This window comes from Trichoplusia ni, chromosome 6, assembly GCF_003590095.1.
Source record: "Trichoplusia ni isolate ovarian cell line Hi5 chromosome 6, tn1, whole genome shotgun sequence".
NCBI classification, from domain to species: domain Eukaryota; kingdom Metazoa; phylum Arthropoda; class Insecta; order Lepidoptera; family Noctuidae; genus Trichoplusia; species Trichoplusia ni.
The window spans coordinates 12598602-12616662 of record NC_039483.1 but is presented as its reverse complement, the minus strand read 5'-3'; the positions used below and the strand labels follow the sequence as shown (position 1 = coordinate 12616662).

The following is an 18061-nucleotide window of genomic DNA, read 5'->3' as shown; positions in this document are numbered from 1 at the left end:
TATTTGTACATTATGTTGAATTAGATTTTCCTGTGATGCCTAAGACTTTATATGATGTAAGAATAATGAATTGATTTCCACCAATTCTCTAGTTATTTTTACAAACATTTAAATAAATGCAAAAAACACTTTTACAAATAAGGTAACTGACAAAGGGTTTGAATTTCACGAGTCATGTCGGAATACAGGGCGTTTACAAATTGTTTACCATGACGTGTTGGTTTGGAGAAGGGTTCCTTACCTATTATATCTATTACTTAACGAACACTGCGGTAAGTACGAAATTTGCAAGTTAAATTTGGAAATTTTAGAACAGTTTTCGAAATTCCACGATCAATTGATTACGGCCACTTTTTATTATTGATTATGATTTAGTATTATTATTATACGTATTATAACAATGTTAATTTCTATGTCTTCTCGTACGATATATGCAAACTAAACTAAGGGAATTCCTCAATGATAGTGTCGTGCAGTCCATACCTCCCTCGAGCCATCGCGAGTTTGATCAACCTGACTGTCATCTGACCTTCGCAACTCAATTGCCCGTACGTCATACTTCTGATTGTCTGTAACAACTGCTGTAACTGCGTTCATTCGACTAGCGAGTGAAAACTCGCGACGTTAACTAAGGGAACAAAATCTCAAAAAATCAGATATTTAAATTCGATATTCTATATTTATTCTTCTTGGAGAACCAAATACAATTTACTAGAGTCGTATTTGCAGCCTTAATTACTGTAAAATCATTTCAAATGCACTGTTATTAGCTAAATAGGCTCGCTGACATAAAAGCAGGCTCATTCATTACAGTGGTGACAGAATGACAGCGGCAATATCGTATCTTCTACTCCACAGCGAAACTAAATCTAAAACAGTATTCTCTGGCCTACATAATATAAAACGGGGCCATTTTAGCTTGGGAAATGCAATTAGAACATTCGTAAAAGGTTTAACGTACTATTTATTTCAAAACAACAATCAGTATTATATTAGTCGGTAAAACAGATTTTCCGGTCGGTAATTGGTGTTACAATGCGGTGAATAGTGTTGTAGTTGGCTACTGTATTTCATTTTATGAATGGAATAAACCTGACATACGTCAATGACCGACACTAACAATAGATGTTCCAAACAAAACAAGCGAGTACCGTACAATTCACGAAGAGCCCATGTCAATACTAAGCCCGGGCTGTACGAAGAACACAGTTGTGTATTCAAATGCAATTTATACCGCAAATGTACTGCGGTATGTAAATATACAATTTTATGCATTTGTATACTTTTATCTGGAAGTAGTCAGATGTCTACGAAATCTAGTTGTTGGTGACCTTTCCGCAGAACAAATATTTTACGTGAGCTTTTGAAATTGCTGTAGAAATGTAGGTAAAATCGTCTACGTTTGTCTGAGAAACAGGAAATTACGAAATTGATTATCCTGATAAAGAAAACGCATAAAATAGTTCTAGTTTTGTACGCCTGAAATAATCACTAATTCTTTTTCACTTTTTATCGACGATGATCGTAAAAGCAAAGATTTATGTTGACATTTCGTAAATACCATTTGGATCATCCCGTTCTGTCCTAGACCGCACAGTACACGAATAATTGCTAATGTTACCAAGTCCACTATCCAGTTACCACTAAACATTTATAAATATAGCTATGCTATTAGAAAATATATGATTTGTTCAAGTTGACTTTGTATAGGTACCTCGTAAGCAGTTTTACACGCGATCCATTTCGAATGTAGCTTAAATTCTCTACAAATATTTACAACATCAAAACACTCTATTTTTAATCATGAACTTTGTTTACAAACGTTTATCTGCGGCTGTGAGTCACAAACGTTTCGAGAGTAGGTACGAACTCGTAAACGGCATCATATGTTACACTAGACATGCAAGCCAAGCGAGTCTGCCGCGGAAATGTGGAGACTCATCCACTCGATACGCTAAGAGCACTCCGATACATATATATTATGCTCTCTCCCACAATTCCTTTGAAAGGCTACCGTATCCGTTCCCCCGCTTACGACGTGCGTTTCATTAAAAAGCGAGTGACTTCGAGAAAAAGAACAAAAGTCCGCTAGAAAAAGCATCGTTCGCATCATGAAATATTAAAAATAGGCACGTACATTTGTTTTGTTTCAGACCGCGACCGGGCTTTTCATAACGGACTCCATTAAGTTATTAGCGAGGGGACACTGCACGTAAAGAATTTTAGACGAAGACTTTTCACATAAGGCGCCTGGTTCTGGAAGTTTAATAAGCACTTTAGTAAATGGAACCTTAGTTGTTTCTAGTGTATGGAGCTGACATCATTAGTCACGCCCCGACACCTAATGAACTATCATTCACAAATGAAAGTGCTCTGTTCTTTTACAGCACCTCGTCTCTTCAGGGAAATTACACTTTTCCCGTAACATTTCCGAGATCAGTTTGAGCTGTAAATTTTATTTCTTTCGGAAGGCAGAATTCTTGCTCTTGTCACAGTTTGTCTGAGTCTTTATTGTTTTAAGCCCTACAGTCGTTTTATCGAGAATCGGATGCGACGTGAACGCTGGCAAAGCGATTTTCTGTATGACAACGCGACATCAAAGAGTCATATGGACTTTGATGCGGGTAAGTCGGCGAACACGATGTCGCCGGTCATTCATACGGCATGCAAGACGCTTTGAGCCGAGGCCTGCAGCGGAAACCTGCGGCGGAGCTGTGTAAGCACGGCGGACGTCCTTCATGCCGCTTTTATGACCAAGCCCCTGAGCACAACAATTCCCAACAGGCGATGTTTAGTCTTTTTCTTTAAAAACAAATAATCGTACCTAGCAGAGCTTTCAGCGCTTTCAACCGCTCTGCAATGCTTAATGATTGTTTAGCTATAAATGCATGAATGAAATTTTTGGTACAAAGAATAGTCAGCAAACAAATATGTTTTATAATATACTTATAAAAAGCATAATCTTTAATACAGAGAACACTTCAAAAATGTTTACCATCGTAACGATAAAACATAAACGTTAAGAATCTGCATACTATATATAACTAGTTTATATGCTAAAGATATAGCATATTACATGTTTTATTCAGTTGTTGGTCTAACATTGTGACCGCAATAAAAATAACACTGTGTGTTTTGGTAAATTACAGTTATTTTTATTCTTGCGTGTTAATGTGGAAGATTATTGTACTCAACATAAATAGACGATACATTAGCATATTGTGACACTTTTTCACGTAATTATACTTTATATAAATGGAAATGGACTCATTCGTCGACTATTATTGAAAAAATTGTATCGTAAATAAAAACAATATTCATTTTTGTTTCAAGTGATTCGATTAAGCATTGAGATCGGGGCAGCCATTTCCAAATTGAGTTTCATCGTTACAAAAACAAGGGTGAAATAATGCACGCTATTAAACCACTCTTGTAAACAGTATTAAACGATTTATGGTAATTTTGTTATATGGATACAAGCATCTTGCAATGTTTACACAAATTTTAAATTGCTTTATTACATCCGGCGAGATGTGTTTATTTTCTGAAAGCATTAAAGTGCGCATAAGAAATGTCATAACTTTCAATTTACGGTCGATCATCTAGTTTACAATTGGGCCGTATTATGAGTATTGTATCTTTATGCCTATCGCAAAAGGTTTTTGACTAGCAAATCGTCACTGAATTAAGGCTTTTAAGAAATTTAAAAACTAAATGCGCTTTGGTGAGCAGCAAGCATTGCGATTTTTTTCTACTCAGCGTGACAGTATTTATCTAGAGAAAACATTTATCTCTAACTGAGAGTCCTGATGAATAGATAATTTTATTATACGTCCTCTAGAATTCCCAGTCTATTTTAACTGAACATTATATTTATGAATCTTAGATATTTTTTCATATTTCTTAATAAAAAGCTAATTAACAATTGAAATATACTGAAGTATCGCATACGAGATGGGACGTTGATCTCTAAAACAAACGTTTATAGATCATTCGGACTACAAAGCTGACGTAGTATCAATTTTGGATCTCTTGATACATCGGTAATATTCAAACTGGCCGATATTCAGCTCACGGAAATGACAAATGGGGCAATTGCTACGAGTCTACCGGTGACCGACTAAACTGTATGATACCGTATGTATACGTACACGATAAACAATTTGATAATACTGTTACACAAATATTCGTGATATGTAAATAATGTGAAATATTATTTTAATGAAATAACACAAATTACAATAGTTGAATTATACCTATATGCATATAAATGAAATAAAAATAAAGGAAAGAAACAAATTGAAACAAATAGGAACGAAATTCAACGTACTCACAAACGGTCACTAATTACAACAAATTTTAAATCTAGGAGTTTGATCTTATAATAAACCTGAACTGTTCAACAATAATCATAATTATATAGAAACGCCAGACTAAACACCATTACTCAAATAGTCTTTGAGTAATGTGATAAATTTACAACTGTTTGCATACGCATTTAAATGTCAGCATAATATTTAATATTCATCTTATGTAACGGTAGGAGAGAGATATATATATAATAACAATCGATACGGAAGGCCTTGAGAAGAAAACTGCATTTATGGACAGTGTAAGTCTTGTAGAGTTGTTTTCCTTTAAATATTTTGATGAAACCGTACTATGATGATGACGATGATATAATAGCAGATTTTGCCTCTATTCAAAAGATTTCATATAAATCTCTAAATAAGAGCAAATACTGCCAAAAATAGATCCAATAGTTAACATTTTACAAAGTCAAAACATCTCGGTAACTCACACGATTATAGACGAAACCTTCTATTTATAATCCGCTATAAAAAATCGCTGTATCGCTTATACAAATGCTTTTAAAAGGCATCAAAGTAAATGTCAAAGAAAACCGAGCAAAAAAAAGCAACCGTGTTCTGAAACTGAAGCTGCGTCGAACGGCGTCATTAAGGAAAGATTACCAGCGCGATCCTACTCCATTTATTACAACGGTTTAAATATAGCATGCGATCCGTATTGGAATTGTTTTGGAGTAAATGGTACCATACGTCTGTAAGGCTGACATAAAATCAATCGGCCGGCAATGAATCATTTATGGTGCCCGTAGGTGTTGTTGAAGCTTGACCGGTCTACCTAATACACTTCAATATTATATGAGAGTTAATACGATCCATTGGTACGACTTCCTGGTTCGTTTATCCTCAATTTTACTTGGTGAAGACCATAATGTATTTTTTTTCTTTATGTTTGTTTTGAACGTATAATTTGATGTATCCAAAATTATTTTTTTGGCGATGAAAAATAAAGTTTCGCAATTTATTACGAAGAAAGGCAGCTGGCTTGGACTGGATGCGGAAAGCGGAACAAGGAGTGTTATGGCGCGATTTGCAAGAGGCTTATGTCTAACAGTTAACCTCGATAGGCTGAATTGAAAAAAAGTTAATTGTGTAGTTTAGTTTAGAACTGCTACGTCACATAACGTGATGTAATTCACTATACGCGTGCAGTACCTATACGGCGTAGAACATTATCTCTATATTTTAACCTGAGGAGAGGATAGAGACCGCTGCCGTTTTATCCATTAAAATAGTTTTGGAACACTGTTCTAAAACTTCCTAAAATTATGATTACAGTTACGCATAAGAAACAGGAACAAAATTCGTTTGATATACGAAGATAAGACCACACACACCGAATTTGGTACAATCAACAAAACATTAAGTAGTTAATCCTGTGTCCTACAAAATGTAATCGTTAGATAATTTTATTCCGAGGTATTAATATTATCTGTTTATCTAAATATAATAAAGTGTGATAGTAAACAAATAGAGATGTTTTTGATAAAATATTTCAAATGATTTAAGTCGTAATTAGATATCAATGAAGGGTAAAAATGATCTTATAGTAAACTCGCATAGACTTGGCTCTCTTGCCGAAACTAAACATTGTTACTAGTATTTAACGTAGATACCAGTAATTTCACGATAGTGAACAGTAGCCGCGAGGCAAACAATTTCATAATTATTATTATAATTTCAAAACAATATAGTATGACTGTCTGATATTGTGAATGTTTTTTTTTTAAATGATTGGAATGGAATTGTCAGACCAAATTAATACTATATGTCATGGGACGTAAAATCTATTTAGTTACAAAACGATACCTTTCCAACATCAATAACGTGTTTTGCGTTAGCACAAATTATTTTATGAATATAGGAATTGAATGATTCAATTATTTGTTGTTTTGATCTATAAAATGGAATACGCATGGGTCTTGGCTCCCAATTCAACACTTCGTGCGGAACGTCACGTATGTAACAAATAATTGAATTTAGTTCACTGAATACAATTTATTCTGTTACATTATGTATCTGTGTACTGCCATACATTATAATTTTATAGTTATTTATGAAGTACTGATAAATAATGCATGTTTCATTAATAATTTTAATGAAATAAATTTTACTAATATTAAAAATAAACCAGTAAGTGTCGATTTACGGGTTCTATCCCCGCGTAGAACCAGCGTTATGAAACCCCCGCGACACAAAGATTAAATTACTTAGCGCGTGTTTTAAAAATATATAAAAAAATGCAAAGGCGAAAAGAAAGAGTCAAAACATAACGTCAAACAAACAAAGAGATAAATTCATAATCGCCTTTATGATATTAACGTTATGATTTAAAATTAAATACACAAATGGTACAACTCATATTAAATGTAGGTAGGTACTGTAAGTCATGCCTTCATTGAAATAAGAAACTCGCTTAAGAGAAACAGCTTATTCCAGAACTCTGACAAACAAAATTAAGTCTTGAAAGAGTAAGTTATACGAAAACACTGTCCAAGGCGCGATAGCTGAGGCCGAAGGCAGCTTCATTTTTAGGGTTCCGAACCCGGTTCTATACATTAAGTTAACAACAGAAACTTATACTGAGATTGGCTTGCGTCTGTCACCAGGCTATATCTCGCGAATCTTTATAGCTGAACAGTTGATATTGAAAAATATGTTATTTTTTAGATGCTGCTATAATAACAAATACAAAATGGAAATCGAAGTTAAGCAACGCTTGGAAGGAACATAAATTTGATAGGATACATTTCTTAAAAAAGTTTTACTTTTATTTATTTGTACGAAACCCTGAGTGCCATGAATCCGACTCGCCCTTCGCCGGGTTTTCAATTTAAGTAAGACGTCTGTTATTCTAAGCCGTTTTTTACAGAGTGTAACAAATACTTAAGAAAATAATATTGTCAAAAGATCTGCGTTAATATTTATATAGGCTATAGCAAATCAGTTTGTCGAGCGTGATGAGTATGTTTAACTAAGCCGGCGAAGACAGTTCGGAGGAGTATGTCCAATTAGTAAATACTCTCTAATTAGTTTGGTCATGGAATTTGAAACAAGTTGGCATAGCTACAGACAAGCTTTAAAGAATTAGAAATTTGTATTGAAGTAACTAAATCCGCCATGAAAAATAAAGTCCAGAACTAAAGTTCTTTTACTGCTATTTATGTTTTCATACAATGTATGTGCAAAGTTTCGTAAATAAATTATTTCCAGCCAAGATTTTTACTGAGGTTAGGAACGTTGCAAGTCACCGCATGTACTAGGAGCGCAGCATCGGAGCGGAGGTAAGTAAATTGATTAAAGGTCGTCAAACGCTGTTTGTCGGTCTAACGTAGCACCTAAGTGATTCAGCTTGTAACAATATTAAGACTCGAAGAATGAGTAATATTGTATTTTCAATAAAAGAGGTTATATAGTCAGTATTTACTGTAATATACTTTGCGCTTCAATTCTCTTTTGTAGCTCCTTATTCTGTTTCACTTCTAAATCTTCGCCAGTCAATTGTACGTAATCGTAAATACCTTTTATGGCACGACCGGTCTAATGCAGTAAAGCCATAACAATGAAATGAATGAAAATTTCCCTCACGTAAATCAACGAGGCATAATTTTCTTGGAATGGTTTAGAAATAGCTGTCGAATTTACCATAATAAGCAAAATTTGGTGTATTATTCTACAAGTAAAATAAATACGAGACGGTCAATTATCAAATATTGGGTTCATTATTTGTAAACAATCATCTTTTGAGATTAAAATTCGTATTTCTACTTAACATAACTATTAAACCATTAAGTAAAAGAGAAGTTAAAACACAAGATTCGTTTATATGTGTGAAAGCATTGGATGAGTGTTTTAAAGGTTGAAATAAAACATTTTAAAAGTTTGTGAAATACTATACTTATACCTAACTAAGACACCTACATCATTAGACACGTCATCAACAAAATAATAAATTTCATCAAATAAAAGTACATTACTCCACAATTATACCCACTTATCTTTATATTCAGATCTAATTTAAACAAGAAGTATATACTTGCACAGTGATTAATGTTGACATGTAGAAGATATAAAGAGGCATAGTAAACCTTTTCTATTTGCAATAACCTTTCCTTGTAGGCACAATGAAACCCGTGAGAGTTTCTTACATATTTAGCTGATTATTCACCCGGTACTAAGCAATTAAAAGATAATTCTTTATAATTAATTTGTAAATGAGTTACGTAATTATCGCTACAAAGTTTTTGCTTCGCTGATGATAGAATAATTAGTTTCGTTTAGGCGTCGGTTTGAGATGTTGTTTTAATATCTTGTTGAAGACGTTTTGTATAATGAATTGTTTAAGAGGTTATTTGGCATTCAAAGTTATAAAAGTGTATGGTGTATTACTAGTAGAACTGTTAGTTCCTCGTTACTCGACTAATATTTGGAACTGAGTACAGTTAGCTTAGGTTATGTTTCGCAAGATACAATTAAAAAAAAAATGGCGTCGTTAAAACGGGATATAACCCAAGATACGTATCACAGAAACTTTTGCTTAAACGTGCTACAAATAAATTGAACTATAATAAAATCACCTTTCCCACATCCTCAAAATGAAACAAAGATTCAAAACAATGTTTTCTATTCGGAAGAGGAAGGTTATATCAATGAAAAAACCAAAAAGATGCTACGTGTAATAAACTACTACTAACGAGTAGAAATTCACTGGTTTATCCTTTCTCAAAGACTAAACCCAGTCTTTTAAGAGGCTTTGCGTGAAAACATGGGTCCAGCGAGCAAATGCCCCTTTAAGCTTAATTTAAAAAGAGTTAGGGAGCAATAAACGATGGCTTAACGAAAGATATAGGCACGCATCCCGATATACCCACTATTTAAATAAGTTTTAGATACTTATAGTTATATTTACTTTTACGTAAATTAACGAACCCTTTGTAATGATAATGTTCAAATGAAAAATTCACGTGACTTTGTGTGACTGCACGTTTTTTTTTCGGCCAAAAATAAATAAATCATGCCATAAATTAGCATTTTTATTGTTTCGTTGTTCTTTTCGATTTATTTATATTATAAACAGTGAATATACATATTTAAAACAATCAACAGGACGATTTGTTGCGTATTTGGTATCTGTCTGTTTCAAAATATCGGTTGTAGCCGTAGCATGTCTGGATGCATATAGATCCCACATTAGAGTCAGCTGAATGGGTTTACTCTTGTTCTTCTAAATATATTTCAGAACTGATGGATACTGTTACACGAAGCCCATGAAGGGCAGACCGTGACATTTACTAACCACTTTTCTTTTTGGTCAGTTGATAGAGATTTCTTTTGAAAAAAAGCGACATAATGGTACGTCTATCCTTTTCATGTGTTTACTTTTTAAGCATAATTCATTTACAAGAAGTACAATAACTCTATAGATTAAAAAAAGTCTTGGGCATTTTTTTAAAGGCCGGAAATTCCTACATTTTGATGAGTAACAGTAGTATTATCTCTACTTGATAAAGATGTTTCGGATTACGTACCTACTACTAGGTGACATGTAAAAAAAAACTCAAAAAATGTATTGTTTAGGTGTAAGTACTAATTTCTCTTAAAACGCGTAGGCTTATCAGATCCTAACGAAACACAAATTACTACATAATACGAAATACATTTTGTTACAAAGTCCATAAAATGGCTATTTCGGTCTACTTTGTTTAGTGAAATATTGTTTCGTTCAAACAATATTAACACTTAACAAAATAATACCTACTACAAGAACAAGGTCCTTAAATATATGTATAAGAACTTCTGCATTGCTGTAATGCTTTTAATATACTCTATGTGTTTATAAAACTCAATTTACGAGCCTACCTTTAATAAACAATTGGGCATCATTAAGCTAGCTGAGTATCATTAACATTCATAAACACCGTTTAATTATGCAAACAACTCATTGAAGTAGGATTCAAATGATCGACCTGATAACGAATATACGTCAGAGTACGAGAGTACTAGTGCTGTTGTTGGTAACTCACCGTACGTTGGCGAGGGTGTGACGTCGGCTCTTGAGGTACCGGCCATGGTACTTCTGCAGCTCCCCGATACTGCCCTGCTCGGCCTGCATCCTGCCGTGCGGCAGCGGCGCCGGCGCAGCTTCCTCGCCGGCCTGCCCAGGCGACGGCGACGCGCTGACCGTGCCCGAGCCACGCTTACGCGCTTTATTGGACTTTCTAGCCGCCGCGGATATACATATCTTCACTGATGATGGACTACCAAAACTTCGCTTTTTCCCGGAACTTCTGGAGGAAGTGTAAGCAGTGTCGGTGCTGCTCCTGGTGCTCTTGTAGGAGGGGGTGATCGTCAAGTCTGTGGCGTCTTCGAGGGGCCAGTCGGAATCGTCCTCCTCTTCGATCCCCGGTAGCGGGGACTGTTGACCGATCGGACGCGGTGAGTTTATTACTGGCTCTGGGGCGACTGCAAACAAGTAATAAACGCACTAAATAAACACTTAAAGCAAAGCCAAAGAAGGTATTAACTGTAGAGACGACTTCCGGAATCAGAATTAATTTATAAGATTGGGCCGCTTCCAACTCCTTGATTTCTTACCCCCTTACTTGTCAACAAAAACACTTTGTATTATGAAGCTCTTTGATTAACATTCTAAAAATAAGTTGACCTTTTCTTGGAAAATAAGTAACTTCAATCTACTTAGTATACTAAATGTATTTTTTGGCATTCCCTAGTTACTTTAACAACACTCCTAAAATACCAATATTAGTCACCATTTATGTACTTATTCCTTTTTAGCAAACAACTATTCTGTTTCGCGTTAAGTAAATTTCATTTACATTTTTTTCCGTAACGGATTGATTTACGACGAGGGATTTAGTTTTTTTCCATCTCCTTTCAGAAATTGAGTTGAAGCCCTGATCAGAATATGAAATAAGGCTTATGTCCTGCTCATCAACGAATCCATAATTGAATTATATTAAAATAAGTAAGCAAAGTTATCAGCCACAATCCAGAAAATAATATAACCAAGATAAAACTCGAGCGACGGGGATAAACATAATTTATTATGCAAATTTCGACTGTGACTGGAAAATACGCGCACATACAATCAGTGTGCGAAAAAGTAATCATATAAATCGAAAGTCAGTCTGCTGGTATTGAAATACCCGGAGGGTAGTGCCCTACAAAAAATGAAAGGACTTCGGTAAAGTCTGAATGAACGTTGACTGTACCAATAAGTGTCTCATAGATTTTATGTTTTATTTCCCAGCAAAGTAACAATGCTTGTTATGTGGTTCAATTTATATCGAAAGTTTGAGCCTGCACGAGCTTTGAACACGTGAGCGCTTTGTTTACTGTAATTTGGTGAACGTATCAGCATTCAGACAATTTAATCGGTTGAGAAATTAGAGGCAGGAGCGGGTAATTCCGTGGCCACCGTTGATATAGCATTTAAACAATGAATCAGTAGGAGGCATGTATTAAATCGATATTAAACGAACACTGATGCAATTATGGCAAATTCTCTCATACAGCAGAATTCAATAAAACGTAGATTTAACAAGTATTTTTTTCACTTCACTTAAAAAGTGTAAGAAAAATTTGCCTTGAAATCCGGCCTTAATTTTTACGTCAAAGTTATAAGGAAAGAAATCGTATTCATGTAAAATTTAGAAAGGGCAAACTTTAATATCAAAAGTTCTTGTCAATTACGAGAAAGCCAATTTTTTTGAGTTTAGCTTTCTTACCCTGTCAGGGCTTACAGTTTTCGGAAATTTAATATTTAAGTTTAGTGCAATTTTAGAAGGTACATATTATTATTTAAATTTATAACATGACACAGGGCTGTTCGGCAGTAGTTAGTAGCACGGACGTAGCACGGCGGTTCAAGTTTACTCAGCAGTCTGACAATACCCATTCCCTCCCCCGAGGAAGCATTACAAAAAAAAGATTGAACTGGAAGGGCTTCGTCTCAAATAAATCTAAACTACTGAGTAACTACTGTTACTTTCAAAATTAAATCAATCTGACTCCTAAGAGCAACTGAGTTACCATTAGCATTTCTGAAACTTCAGTTAAACTGAATTATGACACCCAATACTGTGATGTATCGGGTTTAGGAATCATGTAGTTTATAATTGACTCCGATCTATGATCGAGCAATATTTAAACCATTGGCAAATTGAGGTATTATATAAATTGTTATAGCCAGATTGAGTAAAACACTACATGATACGTGTTACGTTGTTTAGCAAAAACGGTAAAAAGGAGGATGTTTTGTATTCGATATTTTTTCCCCATTTAGGTAATGTGCTAAGACACTTTTTTGGTTGAACAGAATCACTGTTTGAATGCGTTTCATTCACAAAAGGAAACTAAAACAAAAATCACTAGAAAGGCTAATTAAAAACCAACCAGCTTAACCCTGTACAAAACATTTCTAGCACTAGAGCGTTACATAATAACCGACGACTTTTAGTTTTGAAAACTCGGCTTAATTTAGAGTAAACAGAAGGGGGTCGCGGCGGCGAGTCTGCCATCGACCCGTCTCTAATGTTTGTGTAGCTAAATGCGACCACTCCCACCCATAATTATATTAAGTTGCATAGCCCGTGCAACATTACAATGTCCAAAATAAACTCAAAACCATAATAGAGATGATATTATAACGAATTAAGACACTATCAAGATAGTTCTTTCTAGGTCTTTCAGTGAAATAAGTATTCGTCTTCACCTTTCATATTCTGTGCGACTATTAAATCAATAAGAAACTATTGTTTTGCTTCTGTTTACATTAATTGAATTTGAAGGAGAGGGGTTAAACTGGGCATTCGCTTGTCTGATGTAAATCGCCCTTTACAGAACAACGAGCCCCTTGCTAAGTGTATCACCCTTTCTCGAACATTTTGCCGCGGGTGACGTAGAGTGCGAAGCATATATTTCAAGAAACATAACGAAAAGCTATCGATATTTTTCGAACAGCGGCCAAGCAAGTGCAAGAACTTTACGGAAATTCTCCAGTATATCATAACCGTAACATTTTTCTATTCACCTTTCAACCTTTTCCTGAGCTTTTTTGCCGTCGGTTTGCAGTCTTTAAATAAAAAACTATTAAATTCATTTACAAAGGCGAGGTGTGAGGTTATTAAACACTGAAGAATTATGGCTGCTCTTTTAATTAGTTCCGGAACTTTAGTTTGAACGAACTGTCGCCTGTTATGAAGACTTGTTTAGAACATCCAACATTGATTATCTCATAATTTATATGAGAAATGTTTTGAACATTGTGTCATATAGCTGCCCACATGATTAAGATCAATCTCCATTTGATCAAGGTAAATAATGCAACTAGATGCAAAAAAACAACTTCAAATTCTAATATCTACCAGTATAACAAAAAAGCTAGTTTCCAATATGCCAGAATTCCGGATTCAACAGCTAATCGATTTAGATTTTTAATATGGGTGTGGCAGAAAACAGTGGGTCAACCTAAAGCGAAAATTCAGGCCAGCGCTTGCTGCAATGGTTCGATGACGTTTGTACGAAAAAGGTTGTATTATAGACCAATATTATATCAGGAAAAAAAAACATTACATCATATTATATGGCCCGTACAAATTGGTATTTAAATTGATCCTACTATACTGTTGCATTTAGAAAACAACTAAAACAAAAAAAAACGAATCTCTTTGATTTGGAGTATTTTTTTGGTGTTTCTATTTCATTAAGTTCAAACATGTAATAATAGTAATATTAAGTTTTCAGGCGAGGCCTAAAGTACTAAGACCTTCTTGTTCTTAATTACTCGGTAACCTTTAACTTGAGCGAGTAATTTAACGTCGTTTAGCAAACTACGCTCGATTCGTGTACTGCCACCGACTAAAAACCCTGAATCAAGATTCAGACTTTCAGGATCCAAAAAGTATTTAAGCAAGAGTTTTTAGTTCCACTTGTTTCTTTTGCATTTCAAACTCATTTCACAAAAAGGCATCGGAATTCATTGATTCTTGCTTTAAATAAACCTTTTTGTTCCAAAAAGAATGGGAAGCAATCTTTTGTGTTAATGTGACAGTGATCGATTGAGTGTTTTTCTAAAAATCTTTTGGTCATACAAAAAAAAACATCTAATAAACTTTACTACTAAAGTCCACATACAAGAAAACGCAATTGTCCTTTCCAAAAAGGGAACATTTACGATGAAAGAGAATTTGTAGGGGTTAGCAAATCCAAGCAATCCGTATGCCCGAATGCAAATTCTCTGGAACATACGATAGAAGTTGGGGCAACAGGACGTTTGTAACAGCTGGTGTCAAGAGCTCGTCCCTCCGTACACTTGAACACGTAAACAGACAAGCTCATTATCAAGTTTGCATGTTAATGTTCAAGTTTTAATGGAGACCATATTTGGAATACTATATAAAACAATATTGAGTAAGTCAACATTTTAGGTACTCATGAATTATTACAGCTTTACTTGCTCTACAGCGCAAAACCTGTTTCATAATATTTATTGTAAGACTAAAATACTACGTTCAAAAATAGTATACAATATTAAACATTGCGATGTTTAGAAATAATTTTCCACACAGTATATAAAATATTTTAAACAATTGAAAGTATACCTTCTGCTATAATATAAGTAATCGTGGCATAAAATGTCATCCTACCAATATACAAGGAATCTGAATGCGGCCCAATCCGCAATAAACCAACAATGTTTATGTATGATAGTCAAATTTACACTTCAGTGCGTCAATTCCGTACGGCTCAGTAGATCAAAAAAGTTATAAACAGGGCTTACCATATTCATCATGTGAGAGTTGCGGACTGCCCTCCCGCAACGCATAGTCGGCGTCGTCGGCGGGCGCCGCCGCGCGCGCCCCGCACCAGGGCACGCAGCAACGGAACACCCCGCCTCCGACCACCTTGGAGCCGTGCGCGCCCCCGAGCCAACGCTTCGCGCCGCTCTACGCACACACTCACTAGACACACAATAACATGCGCACGCACACGACAACACCATACGTATGATACGTCACTCAACTTGCTGTCGATACACTCCGAAAAACACTGAAATCTTCCTCTATTTGGCACTTTTTATAAGAATAAGTATAATTAGTTACAGAAAAGATCTAGTTCAGTCTTGAAAGTTGGCTTAGAAGTTAAGATAAGTTAAGGTATCGATATGTCAGTTGACTTTTATGAAGAGAAGGGAAACTTTCATACACGTGTGTTTAGAAGAGGATTGAAGAGGAAACTAATATTGTCCTATATATTTGTTCACTTTTCTGTCTGTTTACATCGGAGCTACTATATCGGCATCGTTGTAGAGTTCATACGTACACAGAATTACGAAAGGATCGATTTAACCCATTGCTGAATTGTTTATTACAACTTGCTACAAATAAAAATTTATAATGATTAACTCGAACATTCCATCTAATGCTATCGAATCACTCAGATGCCTCTAAACAGATACATCTAACAACGCGCAATATCAAACAAAATAAAAATAAATATGTCAATATTCACATTAATATATCTGCGATGCTAAATCATAAACACGTTAAAATTTCATCGCCATGTGATACGTCCGCAGATTAAAATGTATAGCAAAGTATCGTTTTGCTTTATGTGCGTATTGGCCGACTGCCAAAATGAGTCGCAGAGTTCTTCACAGGCTATCACTTTGAGCATACCTAATTCACCTCCAGTCATATTGAAATATTAAAATAAGCAATATGAAACCGCGCGTCGATAACGTATGCGCGGAGACACGAACAAACAGCTGGGGCTTGATATACGCGCTTTTCGGACTTCAATAATACCCATACTTTATATGAGTGTGTGTGATAACTGTACGTGCTTTATATAAAATGCAAAGCAACATGACGTTCTTCCAAAACAGTCTTAACTTTTCGATTACGTGATAAAGACTTATCTCTGCAAACCATTGAACTGATTTTGATGGCCTGATACGACTGATGTTATGATAAAAAGTTTCTAAATTAAGATCTGTCAAAGGATAAAAACTTAGAAAGCATTTATTATGATTTAAATTCATGAGTACAGTTAATACTGGATCCAATCGTATAATTTCGTTCTGGAAATTTCTATGGAAAACTACTTTCACAGTTGGGCCGAGAAAAGTTGTAAAAAGTTTCACAATAACGTAATTTAAAGTATTTCTATAGACATAATCACAAAGTTTCGTATAAGGAAACGTAGAATCTATATTATATATTTTGTATACAAATCTTTATACACGGTAAAGGGATTTTGGTTAGGTACTAGGCGAGGATATATCAAAGGAGTTTTTACTTGCTTAAGCTTGCCTAAACTAATTTACCGAGGTCTGCTTGAACAACATTTCCCGATTATGTGGTGCACCGTTTTTGTGCTAAAAAGGAACTGCTCATTTGATGTTTACTTCATTGAGGTATCCTACTGATGTAGCATGAACATGTTAAATACGTTTTCTGTAATAATTTACTAACAAAAAACACCTTGATTTTTTACAAGACAATATTGAGCAATTTAATATTTATTACTGAAATTTATTGAACGCATTTGATAATATAGACAGTTACAGTTTTAAAATACGTAAGCATGTAGTTTTACAAAAACCTTAAGGGACCCATCTGTTATTACCTACACCTGAGTCACTGCTGTAAACAAAAACATTTTACCAGTGTTTATTTTTTATTAATAAACTTAACGTTTTATGGACGTTCATCCAGTAATAAATTTTAATGTTCTTTATTTTGTGTCAGTGACGTCAAAGTGAAATATAAATATATTTTTTACAGTTTTTTGGTGGAACACAAGTAGCGTGTTTTCCTTTAATAAGTAACAGTATGACGAATCCTAGAAGAGAAAAATATCTCGGTTGAGTTACACACGTAAAATTTAAATTTTGTGAAAGTGATTAAGATCGTCTTAATTGCCAGTAAACATGGTTATAGGATTCGTGAGTTTTGTTTATAAATTATTAAAAAAATTATCAAGGATGTGAAACTAAAAATTTCAGTGACAAAAACACGAATTTTATCACTTGCGTAACGATGGTAAATAAAATAAATTTAATAATCAACAATTAATTACTTTAGTCGAATGAAATATATTCAAATCAATCAATCCACTAAATGAAGATAATTATTTTAATGAGGTTCCGGTATAATACCTACACTAATTGGACCGATATAATTTAAAAGCAATACCTACTTCTGTGGCTTTAACTTTGTTTGATGGGCATAAATTTGATTAATTAATGTTCAATAAATAAATCAGTTTCCTATTTTAAGGTGTGAAAAAAATATTTTTCAATCAGATGCTGTTTGATACTTTTCTATTAATAAATTAAATATTTCAATAAAAAAAGAAATATTTGCGGTTTCTAAATCAGTTAAATGACCTTTATGTTGAATGCTATTTTTTCACATTTACGGTGTATTGTAGAGACAGATAACATTAAAGACTCTTTAAACGCACTGAGGAACTTGTTTTACATTAAATAAAACTACATAGAATTCAGGATTTCATTTAACTGCAGACATTAACTAATGATACCTTCTACGTGCGTTAGTTCTAAAAAAACAATTACGAAAACTGTCATTTCATTGCGAATGTCGTATTTATACGAATAAATTGTACCTTAACCGATTGTCTATAAAACGTCAAAGTTTTATTTCTTC

General features: G+C 34.4%; 2 protein-coding genes across 5 annotated transcripts in view; both read right to left on the bottom strand.

Annotated features, from left to right (window-relative positions):
- The window catches only part of LOC113495472 (carbohydrate sulfotransferase 11-like), a 602728-nt gene that overhangs the window by 434367 nt on the left and 150300 nt on the right, over positions 1–18061 (bottom strand). The window lies entirely within an intron of this gene.
- The window catches only part of LOC113495462 (cAMP-specific 3',5'-cyclic phosphodiesterase), a 301983-nt gene that overhangs the window by 281723 nt on the left and 2199 nt on the right, over positions 1–18061 (bottom strand). For all 3 annotated transcript variants that reach the window (XM_026874205.1, XM_026874206.1, XM_026874207.1), the window contains exons 2-3: positions 15169–15765; positions 10391–10829 (exon numbers count right to left, since the gene is read on the bottom strand). In XM_026874205.1, coding sequence (XP_026730006.1) covers positions 10391–10479 — 89 coding nt within the window. In that variant the 5' untranslated portion in view covers positions 10480–10829; positions 15169–15765. The remainder of the gene's footprint in view (positions 1–10390; positions 10830–15168; positions 15766–18061) is intronic.